The following is an 11,200-nucleotide window of genomic DNA, read 5'->3' on the forward strand; positions in this document are numbered from 1 at the left end:
CACTTTGTTTTTTTTGTGTGTGTGTGTGTGTATGTATATACATATATATGTATTCCGCTCTGCGTGACGTTTTGGCTCTGAGGTGTGAAAAGAAGCATCTGGCTGGGACTGTGTGGTTGGGAGGAGAAACTCGAGTTGTCTTCACTCTCTCAAGCCAACAGCAGGGGGTGTGTATATGCAGTCTTGAACGTAGTCCACAAATTGGGCATTCATAATTCTGGTTGGATTGTAGATGCAAATTTATTATTATAAATAAATAAATAAAAATATATATAGCACAGACCAAAAGTATTGGGTGACCTGTATTAAAAAATAACTTTAAATAGAGAAGAATTTGGTTAATACGTGTGCATTTATTGAATAACAATGCACAGTACAAACATTTATATTTCAATTGTTACATAAAATAACACGGAAAGGTGATTTTTACTTAAAAATAATCTTAGACACACCTTTCCTTGGAATAGCCTCCTTTAGCTTTAATTAAAATTAAATTAATTATTGGACGTCTATCCAGTTGTTTTGCAAAGTGGGAGGTGGAGAGGTAATTATAAATAACTTTAGCCTGTAGTGCAAGTAAAATTGGTGTTGCAGGGCCAAGTATACATTGTGGCAAGTTAGGTTATTCCCAGTGAGAAATTACCAAGATGCTTAAATTTTTCCAGATGCTGTGTTCAGTACTCACTCAGAAGATTCTAGCTGCTGGGAAGTATTGTTAACAGGAGAAGACCAGGAAGATCAAGAGGCAGAAGGCAAATAGCTTGTGTTGTCTCACGAGAGAAACTGTTGTAAAACTGCAGTGCAACTACAGGAAGAACTCAATGCAGCTAGAGAGAAACCAGTTCCCCTGACTACAGTGAAACAGCAACTACAATTTGCTGGTCTAAAAGGATGTGTATCCGTGAAAATGCTATTCCTATGTGCTGTTAACAATAATTGACAGTGGGCCAAGCACCATCAACATTGCACCAAAAGGATTGTGAAAGGGCAGATGCACATCCTTTTAGACCAGCAGATCAAAGTTGCTGTTTTACTGTATTCAGGGGAACTTGTTTCTCTCGAGCTGCATTGCATTCTTCCTGTAGTTGTGCAGTTTTACAATGGTTTCTTTTGCTAGACACCACAAGATATTTGTCTACTGCCTCTTGTTCTTCCTGGTCCTTCCCCTGTTAACATTACTGTCCATCAACTGGACCCTTATGAGTGTGTACTGAACTCTGCACCTGGAAATCTTAAGCTTCTTTGCAATTTGTCTCTGGGAATAACATTGCAACAGTATGTTTACTTGGCCCTGCATGTCTAAGCCTAACTCCTTCTTTGCCATATTCCCTGCAGCTTTAGTGCCTATGCTTTAGTGCCACTACAGGCCAATGGTATTAGGCTACCTGTGGTTTTAAGAAAACTTAAGGTAGATAAGATTTCACTCAATTCAACTATTCCCTCCACCTCCCTCCCACCCCACATTTGCAAAATGATTGGATAGACTTCCAATAATTAGTTTAATTGTAATTAAAGCCAAAGACTAATTTCCGGAAAGGCATGTCTAAGATGATTTTTAAGTAAGAGTCATCTTTTTGTGTTATTGTGGGTAGAAATAGACAAAAATGTTTATACTTTGGTCTGTTATTCAATAATTATATTAACTGAATTCTTCTCTACCTTAGGTTTTTTTTTTTTAACCACAGGTGGCCTAATACTTTTGGCCTGTACTGTACATATATATATATATATATATATATATATACACACACACACACAAACACATTTGCACACTGTATATTAGGCATATGTACATGCTGGTATAAAATTAAATTTGAAATGCTTTGTCTACATGGGTCAATTTGTCCGATATGAATCTACTTCAGAGTTAAGGTGAGTTAAGGAGTTATTTTTTCCTATGTAAAACACACAATAATTAGGCTAAACGTAAGTATTAGAGACTGCAGGGGTAAGCATTATTTTGTCATTGAATAGAATCCAATGATGACCGTTTAAATTGTGCTCATTGAGAGCTCCTTTGTGGAATGTTTTTTGAACATTCTGTTGCTACTAATCATGTTGGCTTGAGTGGTTAAAGCAAAAAGAGATGGTCATGGGCCAGTTTTTGAGTTGGGTTGAGTTGAAGCATATAAGTGTTGTTGAGTTTTTAACTCTGAACATAAATTTTTACTTTACCAGTTTTTTCCTTTTTCATTGTGCCATACCAGAAAATGTAATTCCTAAGTAGCAAGCACCTTTAGAGATCAGTTCCAAATTACATTATCACTCCAGAACTGAGTTTGAGTGGGCGAGTGCATGTTTGATGTACACCAAGAGAACAGTACAAGCCTGAATGCTTGACCCCTAAAGTGAGGGGGTCCGGTGGCTCTCTTATGCTGTGGTTAGCATTTTCCTGGCATTGTTTGGGTCCACTTGTCCCCTTAGAGGGAAGGGTCACTGCAAATCAATATTAAGTTATTCTGACTGAGCACCTTTATCCTATGATGAAACATTTCTATCCTGATAGGAGTGGTTTCTTCCAGGGTGACAATGCCCATCCACAGGGCATGAGGGGTCACTGAATGGTTTGATGAGTATGAAAATAATGTAAATCATATGCTGTGGGCTTTGCAGTCACCAGATCTCAACCCAATTTAATACCTATGGAAGATTTTGATTGATGTGTTAGACAGCGCTCTCCACCACCATCATCAAAACTCCAAATGAGGGAATATCTTTTGGAAGAATGGTGTTGGCTCCAGTAGAGCTCCAGAGACTCGTAGAATCTATGCCAAGGCGCATTTAAGCTGTCTGGTTCTGGTTCTCGTGGTGGCCCAACACCTTACAGAGACACTTCATGTTGGTTTTTCCTTTAATTTGTCACCCATGTTTGTGTATGCAGTAATTTAACATTGATGAGTCTATGAAGCAAATGCACTTTTATCAGTCTTACCATCACCTGTTTAGATTAGCTTAAATGGCTACAATGAATTGTGTTGTTGCTCAATTTTTTCATGATGTGAGGAACTTTAGAGGCCTGTGAGATATTGGGAAAATATCATATGGCTAGTTAATTTGTACCCATAATACTGTACCATTATGTTTCAGAAGTAAAAAAATTATGCTTTTTTCTTTTTTGTTGCTCGTGTAACATCAGTTTTTGTTGGCACTGCTCTGTTAGTAACATGCATACTGAGTACATCTAATCCTATTCCTAAAATACTGCTTGCTTCACTTTGTAAATAGTGATTGTGGATCTTTAATCTGTCCAGTGAGTATCAGAGAGGATTGTGTTAGTACAAGCTGCAAATCATCGATACAAACTAGGAAGACACAAGTAGCTGTTTACAGAGATTGCTGAGCTGCCAAGTATCTATGGTGTTTTACACAGCAAGGGCTGTTACCACCCTGATCTGCACAATAATTAACAAGAACCATTGAGAGAAATTACATCCGTTTTGAAGGGGCAGAGGGACAAAAATGATGTGACATATTCCTTCAGTGTCAGGGTATGAATTGTCAATACAACTGCTTCCTGGCCATATCTACCTAATGCATACATTTAGTGCCATTTAAAAATGGTCATGCTGTCCGGTATTCTAGTAAACAGCCAATGATTGTTCATGGCATTAACTAATGTAGTTGTTTACCAACTACTGAAAGTTAATCTGTACACCTGTGTTAATGTATTTCATCATTAATGTTAACAACTACATTAGTTAATACCAGTTTATATTGGAATAAAATACAGTTCACGTATTTGTAAATGGTTAACTACGTTTATCCTATGTTTTGCTAAAGAAGGGTATACATATATGCGTAACGTATTTGTATGTGATTAATTCATGTTATCTACAATACTTTAATGGCAATTCATGTGACCTCATTGTAAGGTGTTACCAATAGGCCTAAATGATATTTTATGGGCCATTTAGAGATTGATTTCTATTGGTAACATTTTGCATTTGCGTTTTTATACTCCATTACAGGTACTGTGGCAGTAAATGTGCATCATCACTTGCATATCTTTTTGACTTTTGTAGGTTGCCTTTCTTGGCATGCCTTTGTACACATGGTATAGAAATGTTTGCCGTCTTATAGATTAGACTGAAAGCAAAAAAAGTTTTTTGAGAGCTTTCCATGAAAGAGGAGGCGGAGTTATGCTGCCTAATGTTTGATCGTGGAATGGGATTTTGAACTTCTCCATTGTCCAGCACTTGCTACAGGGCCATGAATATAGAATACTCAGTTTAAATTAATGAAGAAAATGCACTGTTGCATGTTACATTTATATTGAAATTAAATGTGATGTTTGGCAATGCGAAAATGATTCAAAATGTATGACATTTTACAGATTCTACAGTTACTGGTAGGTTCAATGCTGTTTATGGTGTCTCAGGTATTTTTCAGCAGTTTATAATTTCTACTCGGACAAAGGAGTAATGTGCTAGGAAGGTTTCAATTAATTCTGAGACCATGACAGTGAAACTGAGTGTGATGTTAGAGATCTTATAAAGTAAGAATTTCTCAGTTTTGTATGGTTTTCAATGGCAGTTTTCACTGAAAACAGAATACATTTGCTGAACATGTGGCTAATGGCACAGTATCAGTAAAAATTTAGTCTGCATCCTCCAAGAATCAGGCAACTCATTACAGTAAAGTACTGAAAAAGGCTTGACTGAAAATGTCTTGGGGGGGATGCAAAAGGCATGACTGAGCTAAAGACGCAAATTGAAAATAACGGGAGAATTACCATCTTCCATTAGCTGTGGATGCACTGTCTCTGTGTACATTGCCTGTTTCTTTGTTTGTCCTGGTTTGGCAGACCCAGCGCAAATAGCTGCTAACTGGGCTATAAAATACAATGATGTCAGTGCGTTTCTGCCTTGTTTCCTCAGAGTGGAAGACTTGAGCCCATTCAGGCTTTTAAATGAGAAACAGTGGAATAATGCCCCCCTCCTGCCTCTGCTTAGTAAACAGACCACTGTTTGCTCATCTAATCATGAATCATTATCCTCTCTTCCTTCTTCGGCTGACGGAGAAAGGGTCCTTGCTTGAAGGGACTGTTTACTTGTTCCCTTTAAATGGAGGGCTGTTTACCTGGTATCACTTTCTCAAGAAAACCTTTACCTGGTCATCTCACAGCACACTACCTGGATAATGCAGGTCTCTCTGGAATTCCTGTGACTATCTCACCTTTGTTTGTGCCTTGAACATGCTTTCAGATTCCTTCTCGCACAGTTATCAGTTGTTTTATTTTAACCAGGCTGTGAGTGCATTTAGTTGGGAATCCCTCTTTCGAAAGATTGCACATATCAGACATTTTAATTTTTGGATTTTGCTCTCAAAGAAAGCCAAAGAGGGGTCTTTATTTTACAGATCCTACAGTATATAATAGAAATAGAAAACAGCCGCTTTGTTTTAGTAAATATCAAACAGTCAGAACATACTTTAGTGTGTTGTTTTTTTTGACATTCATTAGTAATCATTCCACATGTAAATTATTTTCTGTCATCACTTGGAGGTTACACAGAGAATATATGCACATTTCGTACAGTTTCGCACAGTTTCCAAAGCAAAGAAGGGAATGTCAGCACACTGTGTATATCTTTACAAAAAAGTATATTTACAACAGGAATGGGCAATGCTTTAGCCAAAATCGATATACATCTCAATGGGTGGGGGGATTAACATATTTATTTACTTATATGTGCTCTCAAAATTGGTGATCGTTTGTCTTTTTCCGATTGTCATAACTTCCCATTGCAGGTTTACCTGACTAATATGTGTTTGAATGGATTATTGTTCGACAGGGTAGACAGCTGCATTGTGAAGCCTCCAGTCAGCTATGCCATGTTGAAATCAGTCTCAAGTGCCTGCCGAGTCAACTCATGAGGGGAGTCCCTGACTCCACCCTGCAGCTCTTGGCCACTCTCGGTGGTCCAGTTGGCTAGAAGGTCACTGAAATCGGGGGTGTTGGAGGTACTGAGCATACAGACAGAATGGGTGGGCGCGGGTTCTGTCCAGAAACTAGAGGGCAGACGGCGTTTGCACATGGGAAGAATATGCCCATGTCTCCTATCCACTCTCTGACGATCGACCTGCTTGCTTCCTCCACTGGAGCCCACGTACCTACGCAGGCCGTAGTCAAAGAGCTCAGCTAAGGGCCCCAACTGCTGGGCATTCTCCTGGCTACAAATCTCCTCAAGCGCCTGGCAGTTAGTCTCACAGGGCAGATTCAGGGAAGGGGGTGACTCCTGGTCCTCCTCTTGCCCTGCCCCGCCTGCTGCCCCACTACCCCCACCTGTCTGAGCCATCTTAACTAGGTCAGCATAGTAGCGCTCACGGCCGCATTTCCCCAAAAACGTACGGTCTTCATAAATGTCGCAGGCGTCTGGGTCCTCTTCTCGATTTTTCCGTCCAAAGTAGCGCTGGATGTCACTGTTGATGAGGTCAACGAAGCGAAGGAGGCGATAGGTAGTCTCTGTGTTGATGGAGGTGGAGCCTTCCTCAGTCCACTCCTTCTCCCCTCCATGTGTCTGACATGATAGATTCCGACTCTCCACTATGCCCTCTTCATCCCCTTCCTGCCCGTAACACTCCTCCTCTTCCTCGTCTTCTTCTTCCTCCTCATCCTCTATTAAAGTATCTTGAATGTCCAATGGGCAGTAGAAAGCGTGCTGGAAAGATGTGGCAAGCCGAAAGTCACTTAGATTTCTAATCACCCCGGCAGCCATGTTTGGAGCTCGTCTATATCTAAGAAAAAAAAAGCAAATTTGCATTTTTAAAACTGTTTCACTGCATTCTCTCAAGTTCACAATATAGTATACGATAGTGCTGGCTGAACTGCTTGAATTTTTTTTCCAACCATGCTTGTTTCATTATGAATCCTCTTATATTTCATGAGTCACAGTAGATGAAGTATATAATATGCGTTCCCATAAGGAATCAAACAACCCAGTCAGGGAATAAAAAATGTAAATATATGTTGCCAATATGATTGAAGTGTCTATGATTGAAGAATAATTTAAATGATTAAATTGAATTTATGAAATAAAATTTAAGTGGCTTTATGATTCATCTTTATGCAGCGTTTAAACTGGTAGTATATTCAATTACTCAGAGACAATGCATATGAAAACTACATTCTAAAAATAAAATTCCTGCCCCCCCAGTATTATAATTCAAAGGTGTATACATTCTTTTTGACATCACTTTGAATTTGGGACATGAAGTACCGTTGTTGAGCAATCTTGCTTTGTGGATACTGTTGCAAGATTTGAACTGTCATTTTTTTTACTAATATCTTGTTTATGACAATAAGTCCATATCAAGTTTGAAAATATGAGTCTTGTCTGAACTGTGAGGTATTACGGTATATGTATTTTATTCTCATTCAACAAATGTTTGGCAGCGACCAGAATAAGCAACATATGCCATGTAAGAATTATATAAATGGAAGATTTCACTAGATTTGTGATACAAATCTATGGGCAAGCACCATAACCGTTAGATTGAAATACTCCATGAGTGTTTTCTGAGAAACAAGTGAGCATTTTGAATGAGTAGAAGAAAGTGAGAATGCATTTAATTTCTGTGCTCTGTATTTTCTCATTTGATGATAGTGTTCCCTTAGTTATTAAAAATGGAACTTAAAATTTTTCTTTAATTTTAGTTACTTTTGTCCAATATTTCTGCATGCAGATAAGTGTTCAAATTAAATGAAGTAATGAAACGAGAAGCAATGTTCTCAGTGACCAAAGACAAGAGGGACACACAAATCCAGGCACTTTCACAGAGGATTACAGGGAATATTTTGTTTTTCTAAATATTGCAGCACTTCAATGCAGCTTCTTGCTTTTGAAAAAGTGACTGATCATTACAGTTACTCCCTTATCAATGTAACATTAACAATGTTTTACCTGAAGAAACAAAATTGATTTACTTCATTTACCCATCACTTCACTACATTTTTCTAGATTCATTCCAGCATGCCCCCAAAAAAAAAAGAAAAAACAAAACAATAAGAATAAAAAGTACATTTGTCTTGAGAACACTGTTGTATGAATCATGGTGTATTTAAGCATGTAGATCCTGATATTTTCTTCTCCAAGTTACATCTATGTGGATTTCTAACAATTGGCTCGCGGAATAATAATTTTTATGTCGCTGTTTCTGATATAAACAACTCTTAGTATTAACAAGAGTAAATACATAAGGAACTTAACTGTTATGAGTAAGTAAGATGCACCTTTGGCAAGCAGTTACAAATACCTATGTTACTCTTAAATTTATTTTCCCTTAGTTTTAAGCTTTGCATAATCTTGAGTATTGTTATGATGGTCGCTGTTTAAAAGTACATGCTTTTATTTTTAAAAAAGATGAATAAAAAATGCAAATCAACAATCATACATAAAATGGGAAACTGGGGAATTTATGTCAAATGTGCCACCGTGGCTCCATGGCCTTTGAGTATATAAATGCACTTTCTCCCTCGTATATATTTTCAGTAAAAAAAATATAGATGTCTGCTGATTAAAACTGGCATAAAAGTGTATGGCTCTTACCTTTGTATTATGGAAGTGCTTCTTGTTACAGCTCCCAGTTACAAGCTTTGTGTGTCTTTACCTGGCTCTGTATTTATAGCACAGTGTGGGGCTACCTCCCTTACAAATATTTGAAGTCAGTATTGTAATAGTAGACTAGGCAAATAGAGCATTGGTTTGTTTTAGCACCCAGCAACCAGAGAGTAGAGAAGAAACACAGCAAGGGGGGTGGGAAGACAGACAACACCTAATGGCCTTCTTGCCAGGGGACTGTGGAGTGTTGTTCCACTACATCCCTCTATTAAACCTCAAGTCACAGATGCCAACCAGCTTGGTGGTGATGGGTGCGTTATCACTCTCTCTGATCTGCGTGTCCAGTCAAGGATGGGGCTAAATAGGCATAAAATCAAATCATATGCTATTTTGACTTCTGGAGTAGGTCCCTTTTTAAAAGAACATCAAGCTTATCATGAAGTCACTGTATGGAGAAGGTGAGCAGGCCACCATGTAATTAGATATTTACACCACTTGCTAACTTAAATAAAAGCACAGAAAGGAACATAGTTGAATACAATGAGAAGAAATGTGGTCCAGGTTTTTTCAAAGCCAGTGGAAACAAAAGACACATTTTTATTTGTATTCTGGCCAAAGAAAAGATCTGTAATAAGGATTCTAATATGCAGACAGGTATGTTTTTTTTTGTAATGCCAGAAACATAATTATTGTGACACGGTTAAAAATCAGCTTTAAGTATTTACCTGGGAAACAAAAACAGGATCGTGTGGAATCAGCAACACAAACCTATAATAGCCTAAATAGCCTCTTTATTTATTGTTTTCATGTTATAACATATTTTACGGTTGATCTGTAACCAGGCAGGAAACCCGCGAAGTAAGACAGGAGAGAATGTAAGAGCTGTAGTTACAATCCTCACAGATTGTCTCCAGATTTCTAACATATTCAGGACTGAAATACAGGGGTGTACAGAAACAAGATGGGGTGATTATTAGCCAACCTTAGAATAATAAAGTCCCTAATGACTCCCCGCAGTAGGACAGAGCATATGTCCCGACATATGTTCTAACAAATTGGCTCTTATGCATTGATTATAATAAAAGCAGAGCAGTGTCCATCACCGTGTCTTATCAGCGCATCCCCATTTGGCTTAGAGTCACATGCTCCCCTCTTCCCTCTGCCTCCCCATAGAGGTGCTCCCTCCAATGAATATAATTCATACCTGGGACAAACACTCCAATATTGATTTGGGTGCATGAAAATCAATACCTGCAATATGTCAGCTCTTGAGTGCAGAGACAATAAATTATATGCACCATTAGGCACACAAGCACAGACGCACACAAGGGGAGTAGTGAGTAAACTGTTTCTACACTGTTTGACTTCTAAATAGACATCAAGCTACCTATCTGCAGTTATACAGACAGGCAAGAGCCTGATGGGTTGGGGCAAGTTAAAAATATAACTCTGCATAGGGCATTATGAATTTATGTTCCTTATAGAAATAGAGTAGCATAAAACATATGAGATGGTAGCAAGTAACAGTAACCTATTTGGACCCCTTTCAGTACTTTTAATTACTTCATGTATAAGTTATTACAGGAAATGCAGTGTTGTCAATTAACTTTTTTTGAGCAGAACATTTTTTGAGTGCCTCATAAGAAAGTGAATAGTGTTACAAATCATAGAGGACCACTTCAGCAATGGAGTGTGTGTCTGCATATGCAGATTTACTGTATGTATTTACATTTGATGAAAGAACTTTGTCATGGATAAATGTTTTATGTATTATCTTACAGGAGCAAATATTTAATCCAAGTTTGGATCTGAAATGTTTATGCCAATATTACTTGGTATATACACAAACAAATTTAGATCTCCTTGTCAGCATTGTTTCTTATTTATACATCTTATTACAAATTATTGAAGATGCTAATTCCAAGGGTGTTTTTTGTGTGGAAGCAATATTAACAGTTTCACACCAGTTATTTTATAAAAATAGATGATATGCCAGAATTGTGCAACTTTGCCGTAGATCAGGAGCGAAGCTGGAGCTCAGTTTTGTCAAAGTTTCCCTACCCATTTATCAGATTGTTTGAATGGTGCAGTACTAATTTAAGGTAAATGGGGAGCAGTGCCAGATTAACTAAACATTAACTAAACAAAACCAATTTTGTAGTTGTGCCTGTTGGATTGGAAATTACTTAGTCACTTTGAACTAGGCTAAATTAGAGGGTTTATAACTTTGATTTGTTTTTGTTTTTTTCAATTAAAACACTTGAAGGCGTTTCTTTGAAAATGTCATATAATGTATAAGCACTTCATGTACCTATTTTTATACAGTCTGCCATATACACGATTTCTCAAACCAACTTCCTTCCTGTGAGTTTGAATAACTGACATACAATTCCTTAACCTAATTCGGTAGAGAAACAAACAATACAATTACTTTTTAAAATGAAAGTGTTTTGTAGTTACAATTATTCAAATGCATGTGTACGTGTGTATGTGCGTGTGTGAAGGGACGAAAATGCTGCAGACTAACAACAGCCTGGTTTGTGGCTGTGACGACAGGTACGTTTAACGCGTTAATTTAAAGTCATTGGAGTTTTTTTTTTTTTTTTTTTTGCATAACACTTGAAGCACAACAAAAACATAGG

The 11,200-nt window shown here is 37.7% G+C and overlaps 1 protein-coding gene across 1 annotated transcript; it reads right to left on the bottom strand.

Moving 5' to 3' along the window:
- Positions 1 to 5,825: 5,825 nt before the first annotated feature.
- On the bottom strand, positions 5,826 to 6,716 carry LOC118220368 (protein PERCC1). Its single transcript, XM_035404236.1, has 2 exons — positions 6,284 to 6,716; positions 5,826 to 6,253 (listed from the first exon to the last, which is right to left on the bottom strand). The coding sequence occupies exons 1-2, from the start codon at positions 6,714 to 6,716 to the stop codon at positions 5,826 to 5,828; spliced, it is 861 nt and encodes a 286-aa protein (XP_035260127.1).
- Positions 6,717 to 11,200: the final 4,484 nt, after the last annotated feature.

This window comes from Anguilla anguilla, chromosome 2 (assembly GCF_013347855.1).
Source record: "Anguilla anguilla isolate fAngAng1 chromosome 2, fAngAng1.pri, whole genome shotgun sequence".
In the NCBI taxonomy this organism is placed as follows: Eukaryota; Metazoa; Chordata; class Actinopteri; order Anguilliformes; family Anguillidae; genus Anguilla; species Anguilla anguilla.